The sequence below is a fragment of the Antechinus flavipes genome, chromosome 4 (genome assembly GCF_016432865.1).
Source record: "Antechinus flavipes isolate AdamAnt ecotype Samford, QLD, Australia chromosome 4, AdamAnt_v2, whole genome shotgun sequence".
Classification (NCBI taxonomy): Eukaryota; Metazoa; Chordata; class Mammalia; order Dasyuromorphia; family Dasyuridae; genus Antechinus; species Antechinus flavipes.
In genome coordinates, this window is record NC_067401.1 from 64267098 (window position 1) to 64290730 (window position 23633).

The 23633-nt window shown below is 34.0% G+C and overlaps 1 protein-coding gene across 2 annotated transcripts in view; it reads left to right on the top strand.

Annotated features, from left to right (window-relative positions):
- Positions 1–23412, top strand: part of OLFM3 (olfactomedin 3) — a 256710-nt gene extending 233298 nt beyond the window's left edge. For both annotated transcript variants that reach the window (XM_051993225.1, XM_051993224.1), the window contains exons 4-6: positions 5444–5663; positions 20075–20181; positions 22059–23412. In XM_051993225.1, the coding sequence (XP_051849185.1) occupies positions 5444–5663; positions 20075–20181; positions 22059–22736 (1005 nt within the window). In that variant the 3' untranslated portion in view covers positions 22737–23412. The remainder of the gene's footprint in view (positions 1–5443; positions 5664–20074; positions 20182–22058) is intronic.
- Positions 23413–23633: the final 221 nt, after the last annotated feature.

The following is a 23633-nucleotide window of genomic DNA, read 5'->3' on the forward strand; positions in this document are numbered from 1 at the left end:
TCAATTAATCTCTTGATAAGTCCCAGCGTTCTTCTCTATGAACTAGTTTCAGTGACATGGATCTTTCTCAGCCTGATAAAATTATAAATTTGGAAAAATGTCTTCTTTTTTGGTTTGGCTTTATTTGAGCATAGTAGTGCAATACAGTGGAAAGTGGGACTGAAGACCAGGATCTAAGTTCAAATCTTGACACTCTTTGTGGCTTTCTCTGTAACACCCTCAGTGGATAAATGAATTCAATTCTAACTCTCCACTTACTATTAAATTGATAGGCTCCTAAGGTCCTTCCAACTCTAGATCTCTAAACATGATCTGTGACTTTGTTAGTATAGAAAAAGTCTTTACTATGTGTCACATACTTTGTCAAACATGGTTAGTATTGGAATGAAAGAATGTTGCAGAATAAAAGTTACCTGGAGCTCTATCAATACAGATCTGTACATGTTTAAAAACAAATGTAGCAACAACAACCAAAAAAAAAAAAAAAACCCTAAAACTAAAACAAACAATAATCAAAAAACCCCAGCTAATGTGCTTTGGGACTGTATTAAGTGGGGCAGAACTTCCAGGAATAGAGAGGTTCCATTATGTTCCACCTTCGTCATTTCTTCATCTGGAGTACTGTGTTCAGTTCTAGAAAAGGTGGTGTAAAGAGGATATTGATAAGCCTCAATTGTCCAGAGGGTAAGAACCAGAATTGCAAAGGGCTTTGAGGTGATATCATATAAAGAATGGGTGAAAGAACTAAAGACACTCAGGTCAAAGGAAAGAAGCTTCTAAGAGGTCATGCTAACTATCTCCAAGCATTTGAAAGATTGCAATACAGAGGAAAGGTTAGAATTAATTCTGCTTGACTCAAAAATAGGAGCGGGAAAAATGGGTTGAAGTTGAAAAGAGGTTAATGTAGACTCCATTTTGAAATATCATCCTACTAATTCAATCTGTCCAAAAATGCCATGGACTCCCTCAATCAGCAGATATATCCCCATCCTGGGAGTTATAAAGCAGGTGCTAGATGACCACTTTATCCGATATTTTAGAGAAGAAGAATCTTTCAAGGTTGGGTTAAAGCAGATAAGCACTAAGTTCCTTTTCAAAGCTCCAATTCTATGATACTCCATAACTTCCTAGAGAAATGATGGGCTGATTGATTTCTGCAGGATCATACAGCTTCTTTGTGTTACAAACAGGCCCTTAAACAAGGTCTTCCTTGGTTCCAAGGGGAATTGTCTGTTCAATTTGTCATCCTGACTCTGGTGATGTATTTGAAAGAAAAAGACAGGTTGTCCCTTCAGATGTGTTAAAGCAAGTTTGAATTGGCTTATGAGAATCAATTGTCAAATTTTAAGTGAGCATTCATTGTTGTTCAATTGGATCTCACTCTTTGTGGCTGTAGATGGGATTTTCTAAGCAAAGATACTGAAATGGTTTGTCATTTCCTTCTCCAGAGGATTAAGGTTTATAGAGGATAAGTGACTTGCCCAGTTTCACATAGTTAGTAAGTGTGTGAGACCAGATTTGAACTCAAGATTTCCTGATTCAGGTTCAGTATTCTGACCAGTGAATCATCTCCATGGGGACATTTTTATCGAGGGAATTTTAAATATGAATATTTGGGAAAAGTTACAAAAATTGTGCTTGATTTAGTATTGTATTGATTGTCCAGATAAGAAAATGATGGGAAAAAAATGTTAGCAATGCAATTGAAACTTTAAAGTATATTGTGGGTACAAGGTTTTTTTGTTTTTTTTTTTTTTTGTTTTTTTTGAGAGTTAATTATTAAACATTTATCACCATGTTCCTGTATCTCCTGATTAAATTATGAAGGGAAAAAAAAAACATTGCTTTTGAAAATACTTTTAAAGCAAAATGAATTTATTTTTCCAATTAGTTGATGTGGACAATATTTTGCACACTACTTTCAACTCATCAAAAAGACTAATGGGATTTGTGCTACTAAACTTAAATTTGAAAAATTGTACCCTTGCCCATTCAAGTAGTCATTATTTTTAGGCAGGAGGGTTTCTGCTACACAATTATAGATTAGTCATTCATATAGCACCTGTCATCAGAATAGCAAAATTCCAGGAAGGCAAAGTCCAGCATAAGTCATTAAGCCCAGCTCTGTGTTGTTTTATTTCAACCTTTTTAATATTCGATTTTGTTCTCATTGAACTCTCTGAGAAGTTTCCAGAGCTGGAAAATGTATTGATAGCGATCAAATAATGGAGTATTTAAAAGGTCAAAATAATACAAACACACTGTTTTCTTTCAGAAAGAAACTGAATTGTTGAAACTGTGACATGTTATCACCAGGACCCTACCTTCCTTAGAGTTCACATTACATTTTCACATTACAAGAACAATACTGTCTTCCTGGTAGTGTTTATGATATGGACTGAATGATACTAACAGAAGTATTTTTATTAAAATCATAATGGACAATCTTGCTATCCTTTAGGTATGACATGATGCTCTAACTAGCAAATGTATTTCCAAATGAGGCTAGCTCTGTATTCCAGGCCCTTTAACTCTGATTTTTTGAGAGATCTCACTATGATGCAGACTCCCTCCTCCCTTGCATTTTGCACACATGCCCTAAATTCAAGAATTTCTAAGCCTATAGAGTAAGTGGAAATTTCCCCACAAGGAACATCAATCCATAAATCAGGATAGCAATGGGATCTCTTGCTATTTTAGTGCATTTATTGTAATAACAGTTTCTAAATGTAATTTAAAAATGCAATTTTCTACTGCTTAAATTAGCTAGCTGTACAATGTGCAATCTGATGGCACCTATGGATTATTCTCAATTGATTATAAAAATGGAAATTTATTGCCCCAAATGATATCATTCTGCATTAAACGTAAGACGAGTTGAAACTGTTAGATTGTATGAAAACTGACAACCACCCACTTTTTGAAAGTTAGGGGGGGAAAGGTGGAGTCTCATGAAAGCAAAGACTTACTCTGCTTTTCTTTCTCCAAGAATGCCATTGAAAAATTATGGTATTATGAAGTTCTCCATTTTCTCCATGATAAAAATACAAATACCTCTATTTCACATTTTAAATCTTTCATTATCTGATTTCTACCTATTTTCCTGGAGTAATTTCTCACTATTTTCACATCACACAGCCAATCTACCAAAAAGGCTGGCCTTCTAAAATGCTGTCCAAAATACAACGTTTCTATGGTCCACTACCACATTTTTGCATAGGCTGTTCTACACACAATGCTGTTATACCTACACCTTTTAGAAACCTAAACTTCCTTCAACGTTCAGCTCAAGTGTGTGCTTTTATATGAGGTCTTTCTAGATCCTTCTAATAAACAATGCTTTGCTCTCACTACTCCTATGCCCCCCCCAAAAAAAGATACCTTTCTATTTACTGTGCATACTTTATATGCACTTAATCATATACATGTTCATCTCTTCAACTCCTCTCCCCAGTAGAATATAAGCATTTTAAGAGCAGTGACTAATTCATAATTAACTTTGTACTTCAGAGTATAATAAATTGCCTGACACAAAGACAACCCTTAATAAATATTTGTTGAGAGAATTCATTGGGACTGACCCTTGCAATATAGCAAAGGGAGTGAAGTTTTTTCACCAAAAAAGTATCTTGATATAGGAAGGCAAATCAACATTTTTAAAGTGCAGAGTGCTCAATTGGCTAAAATAATATCCATTAAACATAGTAGTAAACAAATGTTCTGAAAGAGTTAATTTAATCTCACATGGGCAAGCACTTATTTTAAATGCACTTAATTCTCAATTCTCCATGTTATGGGGGGAGATTTATTCCAAGTAATTCAAATGAGTACAAAAAACAGTTCTTTCTTTGTTTCTTTCTTTTGTCTTCTTCCATTTTTCTTCCTTTTCCTTATTTTTTCTCTTCCTTCCTTCCTTTTTCTTTTGTTCTCTCCCCCCCAATTCCCCTCCTCTCCCTCCCCTCCCCCCGCTTTCCCCCTCCTATACGCGTTTCTCTGTCTCTGTTTCTCTCTATCTCTGTCTCTCTGTCTCTGTTTCTCTCTGTTTCTCTCATTCACTCCTTCCTTTTCTCCTTTCCAAATGCTCTACCAAAGCTTTCTGGGTCCCTTAGGAAATGAGGATATCAGTATTTTAGATCCAATGAGTAAAAGAGATGTTCTTAGAATAAAGGCATAATTTGTAACATTCTACAAGCATTGAGTCACAAGTTGACTATAGAACCATTTCTCTCTTCTATTAGGTTTTGTTGATATCTTCATCAGGAACTAGTCATGACTAATAACTCATGACTTGTACAATTTAAATCCTCCTAGAATTCTTATCTGTAACAGAAAAATACACTGAATAGTTCAAGCATTAAAATGAGAAAGATGGTGAAGTGGCTTTAGGAATTACTTTTAAATTGTTAATAATAATACAAACAATAATAACTGCTTGTGCACAGGGAATAATCCAGGAAGAATGTGGGTGTTCAATAACTTCATAAAACTTCCCCAGAGTCGAGTAAGATTTTGTGACAAAATAAGGAGCAACCTGGAGAAAGGAATAAGTATTTGGGGAGGGAAATTGTACTGTAACTTATAATCTTTAGAAAATTGTCTAATTTGCTGTTAAGTGTTTTGCCTGTGGTCACACAACTAATTCTATCAAAAATATGATTGGGAGGGGAAGAAATATTTTTGCATTTAGGAATACTTTATGCCAAATGTCTTCCCAAATCATAAATTCAAAGAAAAACAAGAATGAAAGAACTTTGATTTGGGTTTTTGTTGTAGGTATTTTGCCTTTTTTTTTTAAATGAATGAGAAATGTTTGGCCCAGTCCCTACCTATACTTTCATCAGTGTGAAAAATCCTTGGTATAGAAATGTGTTTCTCGGATACACACACACACACACACACACACACACACACACACACACACACGCACGCAATTTAAAAAGCTTCCTGGGGGTACTAAACAGTTCAGTGACTTGACTAGTGTTACATACCTAGTCGTTGATAGGAGCAAATCTTCAATCCTGATCTTGCTGTTTCCAAAGCCCACCCTTTAGCTACTTCACTATGCTATCTCACAGCCTTCATTTAACAAACCATGAAAAAAACAAAAACAAAAGAAACATTTGGACTAATATATAAACCCTTAATTTCTACCACCACATTTTTTCTATTTCTGCTAAAGATTAGTTTATTTTCAAAAAACTTTTATTTTACCTTATTTCAAAAACAAAATAGAGGCTTCTTATACTGCAATACTGGGATAATTGGATTGATGGCGGATAATACTGGGGTCACTTACATTTTTCCCTAAATACCAATTTCTATTTAAAATCAATAAGAAATTCTGAAGCCATTCCAATAATCACCCTTAAGTATCATATTAAAGGGATTTAGCTGTGTGATCTGTTTTAAACTGCTCTCAGGAACAATTGGCTGCTTTTCACAGGAGTTAAAAGAAAAGATGGATGAGCTCTTGCCCTTGATCCCAGTCCTGGAACAGTACAAAACGGATGCCAAGTTAATCACCCAGTTCAAAGAGGAAATTAGGAATCTGTCTGCAGTCCTCACAGGAATTCAGGAAGAAATTGGGGCCTATGACTATGAGGAACTGCATCAGAGAGTACTCAGCTTAGAAACCAGACTTCGAGACTGCATGAAGAAACTAAGTAAGTTAAATGATGTTATTTACTTTTCTGAGTTGTATATTTATCTTTACTAAAAACTAATCTTTTGCTTTTGTTATATTGAAGACAGTTGTTCTTAGAAGCCAATCAAGCCTTTTTGTTGTTGTTGTTGTTGCTGAGGCAATTGGGGTTAAGTGACTTGCCCAAGGTCACACAGCCAGGAACTGTTAAGTGTCTGGGACCAAATTTGAACTCAGGCCTTATTGACTTCAGAGCTGATGCTCTATCCACTATACCAACTAGCTGTTCCCAAGCAAGCCTTCTTAATCTCATGTATTGAGATGATAAAAATAATTTACTCAGCGCAAGCAGAGGCTATATGATTGGAAAAGAAAATCCTTTGAATTTTTTTTTTTTTTGAGGAAGTCAGGGTTAAATATCATGCGCAGGATCACAAAGCTATTACTTGTTTGAAGTCTGATTTGAATTCTAATCTTTCTTCTTCAGGGTCAGTTCTCTATCTACTGTACTACCCAGCTATTCCAGAATCCTTTTGATTTGAATATATTTCCAAAAGCAAATGGTTTGGTTTTACTTTTAATAACAGAATGATATTCCATTATTTGTTCTCAAATGTGTCATAAGAGTCATCCTGGAGCAGTGGATAGAAATCCAGCCTCTATGTGAGAAAGTCTTGAGTTCAAATATTGTCTCTGATACATATGGATTGATTGACCTTGGCAAGATGATTTCTCATGTCCCTGGTCAACTAGTTGATAAAGATATTTGGGAGATACTAAGACACAAGATTAGATTCAATAACCATTGCAATCAGCATACTCCACAAAGATGCATATCTCTAATATTTGTCTCATTAGCCAATATAAAGTGAGTTTCTTGTCTCACTAGGGAAGCAGTGATCCCATTTCTCATGACCTTCAGAGAGAGAGAGAGAGAGCTCATTACTTACCCCAGAAGCCACTTGGATAACTTTAATACTTCAGAATTTTATTCTGTCATAAAACCTAAATGTATCTATCTCTCTGTAGCTTCCAAAAACTTCTTAGTTCTGCCTAGAGGAGCTAAGCAAATGAGTGTACAAATTCCTGAAAAGATGCTTTATCCATTCTAAGCTTTCTCTTCTCCAGCCTAAATTACCCAAGGTCTTCAAATGGCCACGTGAACATTAACTTAAGGTTCTTCACCATCTAAATTATCTTCTCCCAGGCATCTTCCAATATAACAATGCTCCTCTGGAAGTAAATTTCTAAAATGAATTAAGTATTCAATATTACTTAAAGACATTTGATTTTAAAATGACTGACTTCCTGTGAAACTTGGTACCATTTTAGTAAGATAAAAATCATAAAATCAGAAATACAACTAAATATAGAATAAGGTGAAGATTCATGCTTCCATTATATAATTTTTAAAGTCTCTTTCATCTCTAAATATCTTTAATAATATAGCTATAATAAATGTATGCAGTGATTTAAGCTTTAGAAAATGCTTTCTTCACAGCTCTCTGGGAGGTAAAGAGTGAAAATATCAATGTACACAGGAAAAAGAGCATTGACCCAGAGGTCTGAATTAAAATCATATATATATTACTATGATTTTGCAAATCATCTATCCTCCCTGAATCCTACTGTCCTAATTTATAAAATGAAGGGATTGGGCTAGGTGGCTTTTGAGATCTATTCCCCCTCAGATTCTATAATTATATGATATTCCTTTATTAAAGAGAAAACCAAGGTTCAGATAAGTAATCACACAGATTGAAAATGTTAGTGCCAGGATTCAAGTTTAATGATTCCACAAATAAAGCAGAAACTGTTACTACTGGATGGTCTCTCTAATAGCCTTGTAAATGGAAAAGAATATCATAGATATGACCAATGACCCTTTGGCTATAAGGTTACTAAAATAGTGGGAAAGCTACCACATGGAGAATCAAGGACAATATCCTAGAAGTTTCTGGAAAATAGCAGTGGGCAAAACTCCACCAAAGTATATTCAGTATTCTGCAGAATGATGGTGTCAATGGTTAAAATCCACCTGCCAAAATCTGTCTTTTGGCAGATAAAAGCCAAAGACAATATTCCTGATTCATAGATAGAATTCATACTATTTGTCCATGAGTTGACTGCAAAATCATTGCTCTCTTCTATGGTAGGATATGGCTTGAATTTTGTTGGTATCTATATCTACTACTTCATAAACTTTATGAGTTGGTGATTTCACTTAGGTCCTCCTGGGATTCATGTCTACAATACAGATATAAAATGAGCAATTGGCCATGAACTGAAATGGGAAGGAAGGTGAAGCTCTTTCAGGAACTAACTCTATATTGTTAAGAAAAAAAGAATGCTTGCACATAGAAGATACTCCAGGGAGCACTTGGTTCCTCATTAACTTCAGAAAAATGTTTCCCTTGAGTAGGGTAAGATTATGTGTTAGAACAGGGAGTGAGCAGAAGAAAGTAGTAAAAGTTTGGAAAAAATACATGGGGCAATTGATAAAGTGCTGGGTCTGGAGTCAGGAAAACCTAATTTCAAATCTGCCCTCAAAATTTGCCTCTTTGCAACTTCCTCCTATTTTATTCGTCCCTTTTTTGTTGTTTTCAGTTATTTTCAGTAATGTTAACTCTTCCTACCCTATCATGGATTTTCTTGGCAAAGATACTGGAGTTGAATTGCCATTCCCTTCTCCAGGTCATTTTACAGATGAGAAAATCGAAGCAAACAGGTTAATTGATTTTTTTTCCGGATAACAAAGCTATGGAATGTCTGAGGCCAGATTTAGACTCAAAAAGATGAGTCTTCCTGACTCCGGTCCAGCACTCTACTACCTCCGCAGTTAAGCAAAATATGTCTAATCATTTTTCCATATGACAAAATTTAAAATATTTGATAACAGTTGCCATGTTCCCTATGAATCTTCTTTTCCCCAATCCCTTCTACTGATCCTAATAAACATGAACAGGACACCTTTTACCTACTAAATGTGGATTTTTTTTTTAATGCCCTTGCTTAATCTGTATAGAAATATTCCTCTTAAAGGTTAGATGGCAGTTTCAAATATATATAATTTCAACTTTAACAAATTTGTGGTTTGTAGTTATAAGAAGACAAATTTTGATCTTTGTCTTCTCATCAAGATTTCATCAAGTCTGATAACTTTATTTTGATGATGAGGATATTAGACCTAGGGGAAAAACATGGTTTTCTCAGGGTCATACAACTAGTTAATATCTGAAGAAATTTCAAACCCAGATCTTCCTGATTTTAAATCCAAGGAAGCATCCATAACACCACATTGATAAAGATTAGGCAAATTATTTTGTAAATGAAATGTAGTGTTACCATAGAAGGAGACAATTGCAGAATCGTCTATTCCTGAGATGTTACATATATTCTACTCTTATCTCACTAATGGAATGAAATCTGAATGCTTTACTTTATGCTGACATCTACTACGGTAATCAAAGAATAACACTTTCTATCAAAGCCATTTAAAAACATAATTTCCCTCATAAATCATGAGAAATAACATCACTGAAATGAAAAATATAAAGCTAAACCCTAAGCTAGTAGCAAAAAGTCATCCAATTCATCAGTGGCCATCATTCTGAAGGGAAAGCCTATGTGGATGCCTTCTCATAATTGTTGTTTACAGAGATAAGGGAGCAATTGCCACATTTATGCATCATATACATGCATACATATACATACACATATATGTATAAGTACAAGTACATGTACATATATATGTGTGTGTATAGATATCTTTATCTACATATAGGCATGTAAATATGCTATCCACTTCATTTTCACTAGAAATAATGTGGTTGGAAAAAACATGAGAACATTGTGTCTTTGTCACTTTTATTTAAATTAAACAACTCCTTGTTATATTCTGCTTTCATAATAAGAATAGTTTGGGTTACTTCATAGGTTATGCTATCTTTGGCTGGAATGAAGAAAAATTTAAGAGTCATCATGACAGCCTCAGACATGAGAAGACTTGAGTTAATAGATGTAAATAGAAAGAACCTTTAAAGATATTTATTACAATCCCCACATTTTACAAATAAGGAAACAGACACAAAAATATTAAAGGACTTGCCCCAAATCCCATAAGTATTGGGGGTCAGTGATAAGATTTGAGGCCTGATTCTCTGTCTCTAAGATGAGTGTTGTTTCCCCTCTGTTCTGCCTCTGACATATGGCTATGTGAAACACTGTGCATGTCCCAAAAACTAGATTTGGAATGCATCTTCACATTAACCTCCAAACAAATAAATACCTTTTCTGCCAAAAGAGAAAACACTGCAATACTCAGAGTATAGATAATAGTGTAAGAAGCTAATTAGATGTCTTCCAGGAATGGGAGATTGTCCCTGTTCAAACACATAGAAATGTTAGTTTTTGTTCCATCTCCATTTAAAGACATCCGTTAACTATTCAGTACCTCTCTCTAAGGCTAAAAACTGAAAATCCAGTACCAAAATTGCATTGGTCCTGGGAGACTCCTCACCATGGTTTTTCTACACCAATAAGATCACAGATTCAGGTTTAAAAAAAGGAAAAATCCACTTAAGTTAAGGATTAGAAGGAGCCTCAAAAGTTTTCTAGTTGACTAAATAGCCATCCCATTCTATAAAATCAAGAACAAATTCATTCAGTCTCAATTTGAAGATCTTCAGTGATAAAGAACTTTGTTTTAATTATTTTTAGATCTAATCATTAGGGAGTTTATCTTTACATCATGTTAAAATCTTAAAAACCACCTCTTTATAACATCTGACCTTTGTTCTCAATTCTACCTTTCAATGCTAGCTAAATAGATTTAAATCATCTTCCCTTTTGAAGCACAGGAAAATGTCCTGAGACGACCTATGCCTACCACTTAGTTTGGATCTTTTTGTTTTTGTTCCAATGTAACTGGCATCAAACTAAGAGGGAAAGGGAAGACTCAGTTCAAATAAATAATTTTTTAGAAAACTACATAGAGTGCCTACTGTGAACAAGTCCCTATCCAATGTTGTAGATATTATCATAAAATTATTACCGGCTAAGATATCTGGTTATATTTTCAGATAATACTAGTGCAGATTTTTGGTCCATATTGGCTCTGTCCTTGTTGATTTACCTTATAAGAACCTCTTTTTGCCTCCCATGGATTTGTTGTCACCAATATAAGGCTCCAGGTTCTGGGAATGAGTTCATTGTTTGTTTCCTGGATTCATATCATAAATTCTAGCCCACAGCCCCTCCCACTATTTACAGTCTAGGCATCTGTTATGGACAGATGGACTCTCCTAAAACAGTGTGGCAGACAATAGAATGCTCTAACCTAGAAAGATCCTGAAATTTAGAAGGAGCTATGTGAGAGTTAGTGTGATGTTAGAGTGAGAGTCTCGCATTTTAGTGTGAGAATAGGACTGAATTCTAACATTTTATTTTGGAATAATCTAGCCTTATTGGGCTGGAAATCCTGCCTCTTGTTTATTTGTTTATTTATCTGGCACACCTCTCAGCATCATAGGCTCAAGAGAATGTATCTCTCTCCCCATGCCTGTGCCCTGGTATTTTAGTAGGTACATTTGGAATTTAGATATGAAAGGAATAGCCTGTATAGTCACCAATTCCAAGTTGTTTTGATTATTATTGGAATTGAGGCTCTTCAGTTCAATAATTCAACCACTGATTAAGCATCCATTGGGTGGCAAGCATTCTGCCAGGTACTGAGGACATAAAAAGAAAAATGAAATGATCCTTGCCTTTATGAAGCTTTCATTCTTCCTCATGGAGAAAATAGAGAATGCAGTGCTCAATTTGAATTTGAATACAAATAAGAGTTCTGGAATCCATAAAACTATATTCAAATCTCACTTTTAACATTACTATCTTTGCCACACTGAGAAAGTCAGTAAACCTCTCTCTTTCTCAGTTTCCAAAACTTTTAAATTGAGCTCCAGTAACTGAGAGACTTTCCAACTCTCGATTAAGGATCCCAAACCATTTAACATCTATGATCCAAAGATTCAAGTGCCTCTAAAGTCCTTTTAACCTCTAGACCTTTTATATAGGATGTTGTGGTTCCAGTGAAGTAAATGTTTTCTTTGGTAATGATTATAATTTATCCATGACTCTCTATCCTCTGTAATTCTTTTTCCATATCCCCCATAAAGTTATCACAAAGCATGATGAAGTCCTTATTTGTGTTGTCTCGATACTGTAAAGGTTCAGTGAAATGCACAGACCATCCAAGTAGTATTTCTTACTCAACATGTCACCAGCAATTTTTTTGGCAACATAAAAAATACACAGAAAATGGAATAAAAGAAATAAAAGAGTACTAGCAACTAAGGAAAATCAGAAAGATCTCAGTAACATCTCAACTAAACTTTGAAGAAAATTAAGGATTTTAAGAGAAGAAGGCAAAAAGAGAGTAGGTTGTAAATTCAGAGCCTAGCCTTTGCAAAAGCTTGATGATTAGTCATAAAGTCAATCTATTCAGTCATTAGTAGGCCAATGTGACTGGAATACAAAGTGTATGAAAGGGAACACTATAAAATACATCAGAAAAGGAGATGTGATTCACATTGTGAAGGGTTTTAAATATAAAAGGTAAGAATTTTACATTTTTTCTTAGGGCAGTGTTTCAGTTGGATCTTTATATCCTATAATTATATAGTCATAAGGTTAATAGAGTCCATTAGCATTTGATTCAAGTCATATCTGCTTTATAAAAAAGGAAGTAGAACTACTCAAATATTTCTCTTCACATGACTTACTCTGTATGTCAGTTCTAAAGCATGTACTGAACACCCTCTAGGTATAGAACATACGTATAGGATGCAAAACATAGTCAAATATAAATATGTACTTGTATAATTTCAGAAAACAGCTGTGCATGTCCCAAGAGACTAGAGTTGGAAAGCATCTTCCCAATAACTATTAACCAAATGAATCCCTTCCTTGACAAAAGAGAAAACATTACAATGTGGAGAGTATAGATAACAATGTAAGAAACTAAATATATACCTTCAAGAAATGGGAGAATGACCCTGTTTAAATACATAGAGATGTTAACTTTTGTTCCATGCTATATTCATGGTCCCAGTGGTAAGAAATAACTTGAACAATTTATAATATATGCATTTTGTAACCTATTTTGCTACTCAGTGGGCAGATAACCAAAGGAGACTCAATTAACTTGGTAGATACCAGCTGGAATGCTGTATACTGTTAGGTATCTCCCAGAAACACAGAGATAGGATATATAAAAAATACAAGTGGGTTTCTACACATCATCTGTTTCATCCATAATTTGTACTCTATAACCAAGAGTCCTCAGAGAGTTTAATATTGTTAGAACCATATGACAATATTATTGTCAATCAATAAGCACTTATTAAGTACCAGCTGTGTAGTAGGTACTCTGGTAAGCACTGAGGATACTTGTGAAAAAGAAAAGCTCAGTTGATACTCTCAAGGATATCACCATCTAATGGAGGAGACAATACAAAAGCAAATATACAAACAAACTATATACATAAAAAATAGCAAATAATTGAGAGGGAAGAAATTGGAATTAAGAGTGTTTGGGAAAGCTTTCCTGTAGAAGAGAGATTTTAGAAAGAACTTAAAGTAATTCAAGGAGGCCAATAGGTAGAGATGGGGAAGTAGAACAATTCACCTCCACTTGGCCAAAATCACCCTGGTCGTAAATTTAAAAGCCAGAATTGTATTGATTTTTATTGAGATTCACTGAAGATGAGTGGCATTTGTACTGCACTTGGAGTAAGGGTTCAAATCCCAGATCCAATTCTTAGTAGCTATGTCACTGAATTGTTCTAAACTATAGTTTCCTCATATGAAAGAGAAATATGATATTTGTATTATGTACTTAACATCTTCTTAGTGATGATGGCATTCAGTTAAAAACATAAAAATCTTGTTCATTTGTGTTATTAAATTAAAGATTTTGGGGGAAAACATAAAATAAATACTTTAGCAGTATTCCCTATTGGCCCTAAAAAGAGAACATAAGAAGGCACATAATGGAATATACAGAATGACAGATTTGGAGACAGAAACCTAGATTTAATTCTTACCTCTATATCTTTCTACTTTGTGATCTTGGATGAATGCTTTAAACTGTGTAAGACTCATTTTCCTCACCTTTAAAACATAGAGGAAAGCTAATTAATATTTGTGGTTCTTTTGAACTCTAACTATATTGTCACTGTGATTCTTTAAGTGGCCAGCTTATTGCGATGGATGGGCTGAGCTGAATAGAAGAATTATGATTAATTCAACAGTATAAGTTTTTTTTTTCAAACTAACACTATAATTACTTAATTTTTTTTTTCAAAATGTAGCTAAAACACAATAATTAAAATTTTTGGTTCTGGTTCCCCTTCTGATATGTAAGTGTGTGTGTGTGTGTGTGTGTGTGTGTGTGTGTGTAAAAGATGTGACTGTGACTCTTAAGCTTTCTATTTCACTTTTTTAAATCTCTCCAATAACTTGCATGGCACAGTATTGTACTAGGGCAATGGTTTGGTGCCATCTAGTGAATCCCAAAATACTTCCATTTACATAGAGGTTCATGAGAATCAATATTTAATAGGAATATAAGTAATAATTAATAATTAGAGAATTATTAGAAATTAAAAAGGCTTATGCTTAGTGGTCTGATTTGTAATCCTATCATTTCTATTTGTAGCCAGTAATCAAATATAGTAAATGACCTAAATGTTATATATGGTAATGATCTTATTCTTGTGAATAAGACAAACAATAATCTTGTTTTCAAATAATACATTTATTGTCATTTCTGAGTCAGAAAAAGAAATATGTAATAAATGTTCAAAACTTCACAAATACTTTTTAAAACTAAAGAGGTTTGGAAATACAGGTTTTCTATCTATTCTATTTTTATGGAATCTATTCCTTCTTTCCTACTATGGGGCTCCAATCTGTCTTGCCAAGTTACCTGATACTAGACAAAGTCCAGCCATTCTAATCGAATTCCTCAAAGTCTCAGGAGGAGGAAGACATATAAAAATCAAAAAATGAAGCAAAAGACCAGAGTTAGCCAATATAGTCAAGGAAAGAAAATTTAGAAAATCCTCAAATTAAAGAAGGAAAATTTAGTTCCTCTTTTAGCCAACAATGTAAGGCAAAAGTTTTTGTTTTGCAAAAAATCTTTAAAATGTGAGAATCTTCTTCTGCTCTTTATTCTAGGACTTTATGATTAAGGTACAATGGAAATACCTCTGGATGTAAATCAGAGAATTCAGGTCTAAAGCCTGGCCCTACTATTTATTACCTGTATAGATTTAGCTAAGTTTCTTAGATCTCAATTTCTTCATGTGTAAAATGAAGACTGAATTAGATAATCTCAAAGACCCTTTCCACTTCTGAATCAAATATTATCAAAGTCTCAAGTATATTGTGGTTCTTTTATATGATCTCAGATCCATCCCTAAATCGTTCACTGGACACTTAGCCTTGACTTTGTTTGAAAATAAATGCCTCATATGCCATATGATATGATAAGAAAATAAATTTGGCTTCTCTGGATCCATGGTGTCCAGTAGTGTCTGAAAATGAGGAAGTACTCAACATATGTTTAGGATGATAAATGATGATGATAGTGGTGGTGATAAAAATATGAACATATGCTTAATTTATCCAAGATAGTACATGAATAGGATATCATGTCTTATGATATTTATATGAATTAAGTAGAGATTATAAGATGAAGAAGATAATATTTGGAGAGGGACATGATAATTGCTTTCAACACCTTGTAAATAACATCTAAAAAAGTGAGATTAGACTTATTCTGCATGACTCCAGAAGACAGAACTAGGAATGATGGATAGAAATGTCAAAAAGGAAAGTTTAAGCTTGATCTCAATATTTTAAAAAATTCCAGACAATAAGTACAGCCCAAAATTAGCATGAGCTACAAGAGAGAGTAATGATTTCCTATTCATTGAACTTGTTCAATTGGAAATGGAATGGCCACTTTTGGGAAATATTGTAGAGGAGATCATCCTTGGACACATTGGGACTATATTTCCTTTAATTTCCCTTACAAATTCAAGATTCTGTGATTCTATAAATATTTTAAAGTAATTTAGCAAAATTATACATAAAAAAGAAAGAAAAGTAACATATAAGTGGTTTCCTTGGCTGATCCTAAAACTAAAAATTATAGTAGATCTTTGTTTTTTTAATTACATTTAATAATCTCTGCTAGAAGACCTTTCCTAAGAGGAATGTCACCACCTTTAAGACAGCACCTTGCATTTTAGAACAACATTTACTATTGAAAAGTTCATCTATATACAGAATCAGAAACAGTCTCTCTGAGGCTTTTATCCATTAGTTCTAGCCATCTGCTTTCTAGCCAATCAACATAAGTTTTTTTCCTTTCATGAGAATACCCTTAAATATTTTAAGACAAATATATTTTTCTATTCTGAATCCTCTCTTCTCTAGTTTTAGTCTCCCAAGTTTTTTCTGAGCTCTTTTTTTTTTTTTTTTGGTCCTTTTTTTTTTGTTTGTTTGTTTGTTTTGTTTGCTCAGGCAATTGGGGTTAAGTGACTTGCCCAGAGTCACACAGCCAGGCGTTGTGTCTGAGATCAGTTTTGAACTCAGGACCTCCTGACTTCAGGGCTGATGCTCTAACCACTGCGCCACCTGGCTGCCCCTCCCAAGTTCTTTCAATGGATATGCATAGGGTGGGAAGGCAGAATTAAAATTTTTCTAAAAGAACTTTTATAAGGAAACTGAAGAGAAAACAGAGAAAACAGAAGTAATCAAGCTTGAAGAGCAACTAGGTGGCACAGTGGATATAGTGCTAGACCTGGAGTTAGGGAAAGCTCATCTTCCTGAATTCAGATCTGGTTCTCAGACACACACCAGTTGTATAACCCTAGACATGTCAGTTAACCCTGTTTGTCACAGGGTTCTTATCTGTAAAATGAGCTAAAAAAGAAAATGATAACCAGTCTAGTATCTTTATAAGAAAATTCCAGAGTCACAAAGTCAGCAATGACTGAAATAACTGAACAACAACAATAAAGTTTAAAATATGACTACAGATTGCCGGAGCTAAAGTTCTGCTTCCTGGCCCTAACCATCATTCCTTTAAACTTCATTTTGGATAAGCATTTGTTAAGTTGCCATTATGAAAAGTAGAGTTGCTCAGTGATAATGGGTCAGTCTCAGAGAAAGGAAAACCAGAGTTCAAGTATATCACAGGTTGGAGATATGGCCCTGGGGGGGGGGGGGGGGGGAATTAATTACTTTGTACTCTGGCCAACTCTCTAATACTAGAAATTGCAAAAAAAAAAAAAAAAAGGTATCTAGTTTCATTGCAAGAAAGAGTTCCCTCATCAAGAACTTCCCTATAGCCAGTAAATTATTCTCCGTCCAAAATAAATAATTATTTATAGAGTTCTTAACAGAAATATTATGCTAATTTTATTATGATAAGGAGATGATCCAGGGACCTTGAAAGCTATGTCACTAGTTTCTGTCTACCATGTTATAAGGCTTTGGATACAAGCTGAGGGACAGACTTTGCAATCTAATCTGATTTACATATCCCAATAGCCTTCAAAACAGTAATGACTGAGGATATTTTGTCTTTGGCTCTAGACTTGGCTCTAGGTTCTGTCTCTATCTGAGATATGGATCCTGAAGAATTGTAGGTAGCCTGGACTATTTAAATAGAATAGAACAAATGCAAGAGCTGCAGACTTCTGACTCATTAGTTAAAAAAGAAATAAGTACTTTCTGTACAGCACATCTGAAGGAAATTCCTTTATCCATTGATTAAATATGAGTGAACCATTGGCAGCTTCTTAGAATTCCATTTTAACATTTATATTTTATCTATTAAAATTTACAAGGAAATTATCTGTACAAAATTTTCAAGAAAAATATTCAAAAAGGAGAGAGAGAGACAGAGAAAGAGAGAGGAGGCTTTTAATTTTAAAAATATAATAAATTTTACTGAAAATAATAATAATACCTAACTCAAAGGATTATTGTAGAGCTACATATAAGATAATATACATGAAGCACCTTGCAAACCTTAGAGGACTATATAAATGCCAGCCATTATTATCATTATTAATAACTCAATAATTAACACTTAATTCAACTCATTTCAACATATATTAGCTATTATATAAAATGTACAGTGCCAAGACATCCAAAAAAAATAAAAAATACAGAACATATGCTTTCTCACACAGATTAAGTATGTACATAAATGCTTCAGATAGAAAAATTTCAAATTATAGGTATAAAAATTTGGCTCTATATAGTATCTTTTAATGGTCATAAAGTGATTTAAATTGCCTATTGCTATGGAGCCAGATCTTTGTCAAGAAATCAAACCTTTGTGACAGGGAGGAAAATCTGAGTGAAACTGGGATGTAGAAGATAAGTATGGAGGTGATTCATCACTAGCAGTGGTGTGTGTGTGTGTGTGTGTGTGTGTGTGTGTGTGTGTGTTTTGGGGAATGGAACACAGTGAGATGAGTCAAGCAAGTATCAACCAGTTATATAAACATAAAAAATCAGTAGGATTTTAGGTATTTTGCAGAACTGGCAGCTATAGTTAACAATTTAGACAATCAACTTGTGCTGTGAGCAAACAGCTATTTCAAGCTTGCTCAGCCTACCCAGCAGTGATCTGCCAAGAAGTCTCAGCAGTGTTTACAATAAATGATAAGAAAAATGCAGTCTTAGGAAAGTTCTGAGGAAGAAATGGTCAGGTGTTATAGAATCTCTAAATTAGTATATCAGATTCAAGGAAACTAGAAAAAAAATGATTTTTAAAAGATGCCAACATAAGTAGTTATTTCCTTAGAATAATGAGTACTTTTTTAGAATTTCAATTCAGTTATTTTGTGTTACTAGAAAAGACTAAATTCATCAACTGTGACAAAAGTAATATGTCAAAAAAATAACATTTCTACATCGCACAACTTAAGATTCTCCCAGTAAGAAACTGATTCTTTCGGGAAAACAATGAGAGTAAAATCTACACCAACCCAAACCGAACTTTGTAACCCGTTGAGCAAATGAAATATAAATGCCCAAGGCTCAAAGCATTACACTTTGAATTCCTCATATTAATGTTTCATTTGTTTCATGAAAAACTCATAATTATATCTAAATGTTATCCTTTGTTCCTACTCTACATGTATATGTGTGCATGTGTGTGAATCAGGAAAGATATATAACACTTTTACATAAGACTGAAGAATTACTACCTTTTGGGAAAACAATGCTAGAAAAATGCACATCATGATATATAATATCATGCTAAGTAAAGTAATTCCCTTCCTTTGTTTTTAGAATCTGATCATTTCACTTCTCAAGTTGTGATAACTATGTAAGCTTCTTGCTATAGTAATGAAGAAGAAAGCAGCATTATTTGGTGAAAGGAGTGGAAAACAAGAAAGAAATAAAGAGGCCAGATGCAGATAAGATGATAAAGGAGATTAAAAGAGAAATGGCACATCTTAAATTGCCTGAGTTATGGGCAATCTTTGGACAGTTTTGAAAAGTCAACATTTACTGCCACATACCACTGAATAAATATACTCACTACAGGTTTTATTAAAATAATTTCTTTAGTCTCACAATAAATATTTTGGATTTGTTTTGTTTTCATTTATTTTCCTTAGACTTCAGTATTTTTGAAGCATAGACTTCTTCCTTGAATTTCTTCCTGGAAGGTAGTATATGGTTCCAGCCAAGTCATTACATTTTTACCTTTCAGCATCTCCTGGCAATCCAATCAGTATGCAGTGATGCACTCTATAAAATCAGAAGTCTTGAACTTTGAGAGTTTTCTTGCTTATTCTGTACTATTCTGTTTATACTTCTTTATATTACAAAAATCTAATGCCTATTTCAGGTACCGTAGAAACGAATTTGCATGGAATTGTATTTCAGGGATGCTTTTCTCAGGAAATACATATTTTCTAACTGAAAATTACAGTTATGACCTTTTATAGTAATGGTCAGTGGTTAATGGAATGGGAAGGAATAGGAAAGAAATGTTCTTTATTGAAGAATACTTTTTGAATCAAGCACATCAGAAGAGAACAGCTGCTGAACTGTCTCTTTTATTTACTCAGAAAGTACAATAAATTACTTTCAAGTCTTCTCAGTCTAAAGTCAACTATAACCCCTTGAGCAAAGAAAATATAAATGTCCAAGGACCAAAATGGTAAAATGTAAACTCCCCATCTAAAAGCTCCATGTGTTTGTCATATATGATATCTCTATGAAAAACTCATGATTAAACCTGGACATTTTCTTTTCTTTTTTCCTATTCTGTGTGCGAGTGTGAATAGTTCCATGTCTATGAAATGTACTTATGCTTTTTTCTCATTTCAGCATGTGGCAAGTTGATGAAAATCACAGGTCCTATTACAGTCAAGACATCTGGAACTCGATTTGGAGCTTGGATGACAGATCCTTTAGCATCAGAAAAAAATAACCGGGTATGTTGTTGCCCCAAATATCTTTGCCTTTCTTTGAAGTTTTCTTTACACTCTAACTTTACAAAGATGTAAACTTTCTTCTGGGGTATATATTACTTATATTTTTGCATATTTTGCTTAATTCATGATGCTAGTCACTCAAAAAGAGTATGTCAAAATTACTGTGATACATTATTCCTCACTAAAGTTTCAATCTCATCAGCTGTAATTTTCATTCATCTTCTTTTCATGAAAAATCATAGGAAATAGTTAATTGAAGTTATATAGATTTTTTATATTTATATTTATAAAATGTATTCATTGAAGGAAAGATTTCCTGATGATATAGAAAATGGAGTAGAGTCAGTATCTAGATTCAAAGCCAGGCTCTGAACTTGCTTTTAGCAAGTCACTTGAGACCTCAATTTCCCTATCTTTAAAATGATGAATGATAAGGATGACTTCTCAGCTCTTTTCCAGCAATATATTTCTTATTAAATGCTAGAAAATTTTATGAATTTATGCAATAAGGGAATGACAGGAAAATAGAAGACAGGAAACTCAGCAAATGAGAAAAAGGAAAAAGGGAAACAATGAAAAGTATAACAAATGTAGTATCAAGCATTTGGGTATAAATACTGGTTGTGCCACCCACTATCTGAATGATCTTGATTAAGTAATTTAAAATCAACAGATCTCTGTTTTCTCCCCTATAAAATGAGAGGGCTACACTAGCTTACCTATGAGATAGCTTCTAGCTCGAAAGCTATGAGAGGATCCCAGGGGAAATGTTCCAGGTATTAAATTCAGCAATATTTACAATCTTCTTGTTCTTCCCTCTGATGTTTTCATGAATTGGGAATGCCAAACCACTACAATGGAACTTTGGGAAAATGCTATCTGAATTTTCAAATTCAGTATAATTAAACCCTTTAGGCACCTGACCTAAGATGGTTCAATTGTTGATGTAAAAGGAAACAAAGAATTCATTGTGCGGTCATTTTCACATAATAAATTCATCCTATGAATCCTAAAGTTAGTATTAACATGATGATTCAATATAATCATAATCCAAAGACAAACAAGCTACTTGGAAAAATAGGCTCTAGACTATGAAATCTTAGACATTTCTGTAAAAATATAGATTCTTGCTCCAGATGGGGAGGTAGAATAAAATGTAAGTCATTCAAGGTAATTTTCCTCAAAAACAGTTTGCACAATACTTGACATGTAGTAGCAACTTAATAAATATTTGTTTCCCTTCCCAACACTTGTCTCTTTCCCTAATATAAGGAGAGCTAAAATGTCTATAAATGCTTTAGAACTTTCTTTTAATTTTGTTTTTCGGAAGAGACTCAAGAATTGTAATTTTATTGGCATAAGAATGAAGGAAACAAATCTCTATACCATTGCAGATTATTGACTGTTTCTTAGAGAACTGACAGTTCTTTGAGATTTGAATCCAGGTCTTCCTGACGCCAATGCAGACTATCTACTGAGCTTCAATATCTCTTAGATCCTTCTTATGACATAATATTTAAATTGAATTATTTCAACAAATTTTATTAAGCAGTTACTACCTAGATAGCAAGGATACACAAAAATCAAGATACTTTCTGACTTTGGTGGAGGAGCGGGGGAATGGGGGGGAGAGGGGGAGGAGGGAGAGGAGATAAAATAGCAGATCAAAGCATGAAAATAATTTGGCTTTCAAAATCTTCATATATATATACATATACACATGCATATATATATATATATATATATATATATATATATATATATATATATACACACACACACATATCTGTATTGGTATCTGCTAGTTTGCATGGTTTTAGATTCTTTAATAAGAATGCAAATAAGTTGAGTTGATTTTTTTTTTTTACTCCCTCCAGGTTTGGTACATGGATAGTTACACTAATAATAAGATTGTTCGTGAATATAAATCAATTGCAGACTTTGTCAGTGGAGCTGAATCAAGGACATATAACCTCCCGTTCAAATGGGCAGGGACTAACCATGTGGTCTATAATGGCTCCCTCTATTTTAACAAGTATCAGAGTAATATCATCATCAAGTACAGCTTTGACACAGGAAGAGTGCTGGCTCAGAGGAGCCTGGAATATGCTGGCTTTCATAATGTTTACCCTTACACATGGGGTGGTTTCTCTGACATCGATCTGATGGCTGATGAGATTGGACTGTGGGCAGTATATGCAACCAACCAGAATGCAGGCAACATTGTCATCAGCCAGCTTAATCAAGATACCTTGGAGGTGATGAAGAGCTGGAGTACTGGCTATCCCAAGAGGAGCGCTGGAGAATCCTTCATGATCTGTGGGACCCTATATGTCACCAACTCTCATTTAACTGGAGCCAAGGTTTATTATTCTTATTCTACCAAAACCTCCACATATGAGTACACAGACATCCCGTTCCATAACCAATATTTTCACATATCCATGCTTGACTACAATGCAAGAGATAGAGCTCTGTATGCCTGGAACAACGGACATCAGGTCCTGTTCAATGTCACCCTTTTCCACATCATTAAGACGGAAGATGACACATAAGTGTTGCTTTATTTTTTATTTATTTTTTAATTTTTCAATTATCTTAGTGTCATTTGTGATAAACTCTAAAGCATCTCATATTTTTTTCTGTAGTATGTGTTTTTTTTTCATCATTTGCCAAAAAGCATTTTATACTATTAGAGTGTGTCACAAAAACACCCAAGACTGTCCTAAGATGACCCATTGGAAATGCATCTTAATTATTGGATCTGCAAGGCGAATCATGACCTTGTGTGAAAAAGCACTAAAGAGAATTTGAGTGACTAAAGTCAAGGTTTCCAAAAGATTAATGATCTGCCTTATATTTGAGTCAGAGACTAATGGTGGCTTAAATGCATGAATGTCTTTTTTTACTTCTGTCCTTTTTTTAATCTGTCAATTTGTTGCTCCCCATCAGGAAATATTTTGGTAGTAATTGGAAGCAAAAAGAGTACTTTTCCCTCCCATTTATTTCTTAAAAGATAAAAAAAAATATTCAAGGATCTGGTTTACTTGGGAAAATTAATGTCCATCATTTTGCTGTTACCTAATTCTCTGATGCGGTGCTGTAAAGTACATTTTTAAACCTCTTGCTAACATTTTACTGGCAATATGTATTTCTACCATTGTAACCACCATTGTGCAATTGTATCTCTTCACTTCTGTGAAAGTAAACTAAGTACTATTTTTTATAAAATACATTGAAGTCGAATTTCAGTGTTGATTATGGATGGGCTTGAAAGGAATCAAGAAGGGATCATGCTCTCATGTTGGGCCCTTTCTGTAAGCACTGTAAACCTTAAAATGATAATGGGAAAAGTAGCTTCCCATTAATTCATTTCAATTCAAATGGATTCAAGAAGTATTATCTAATTATATAACCCATGCTAGGACTGTCCAAGGAATTCAAAAGCAAAA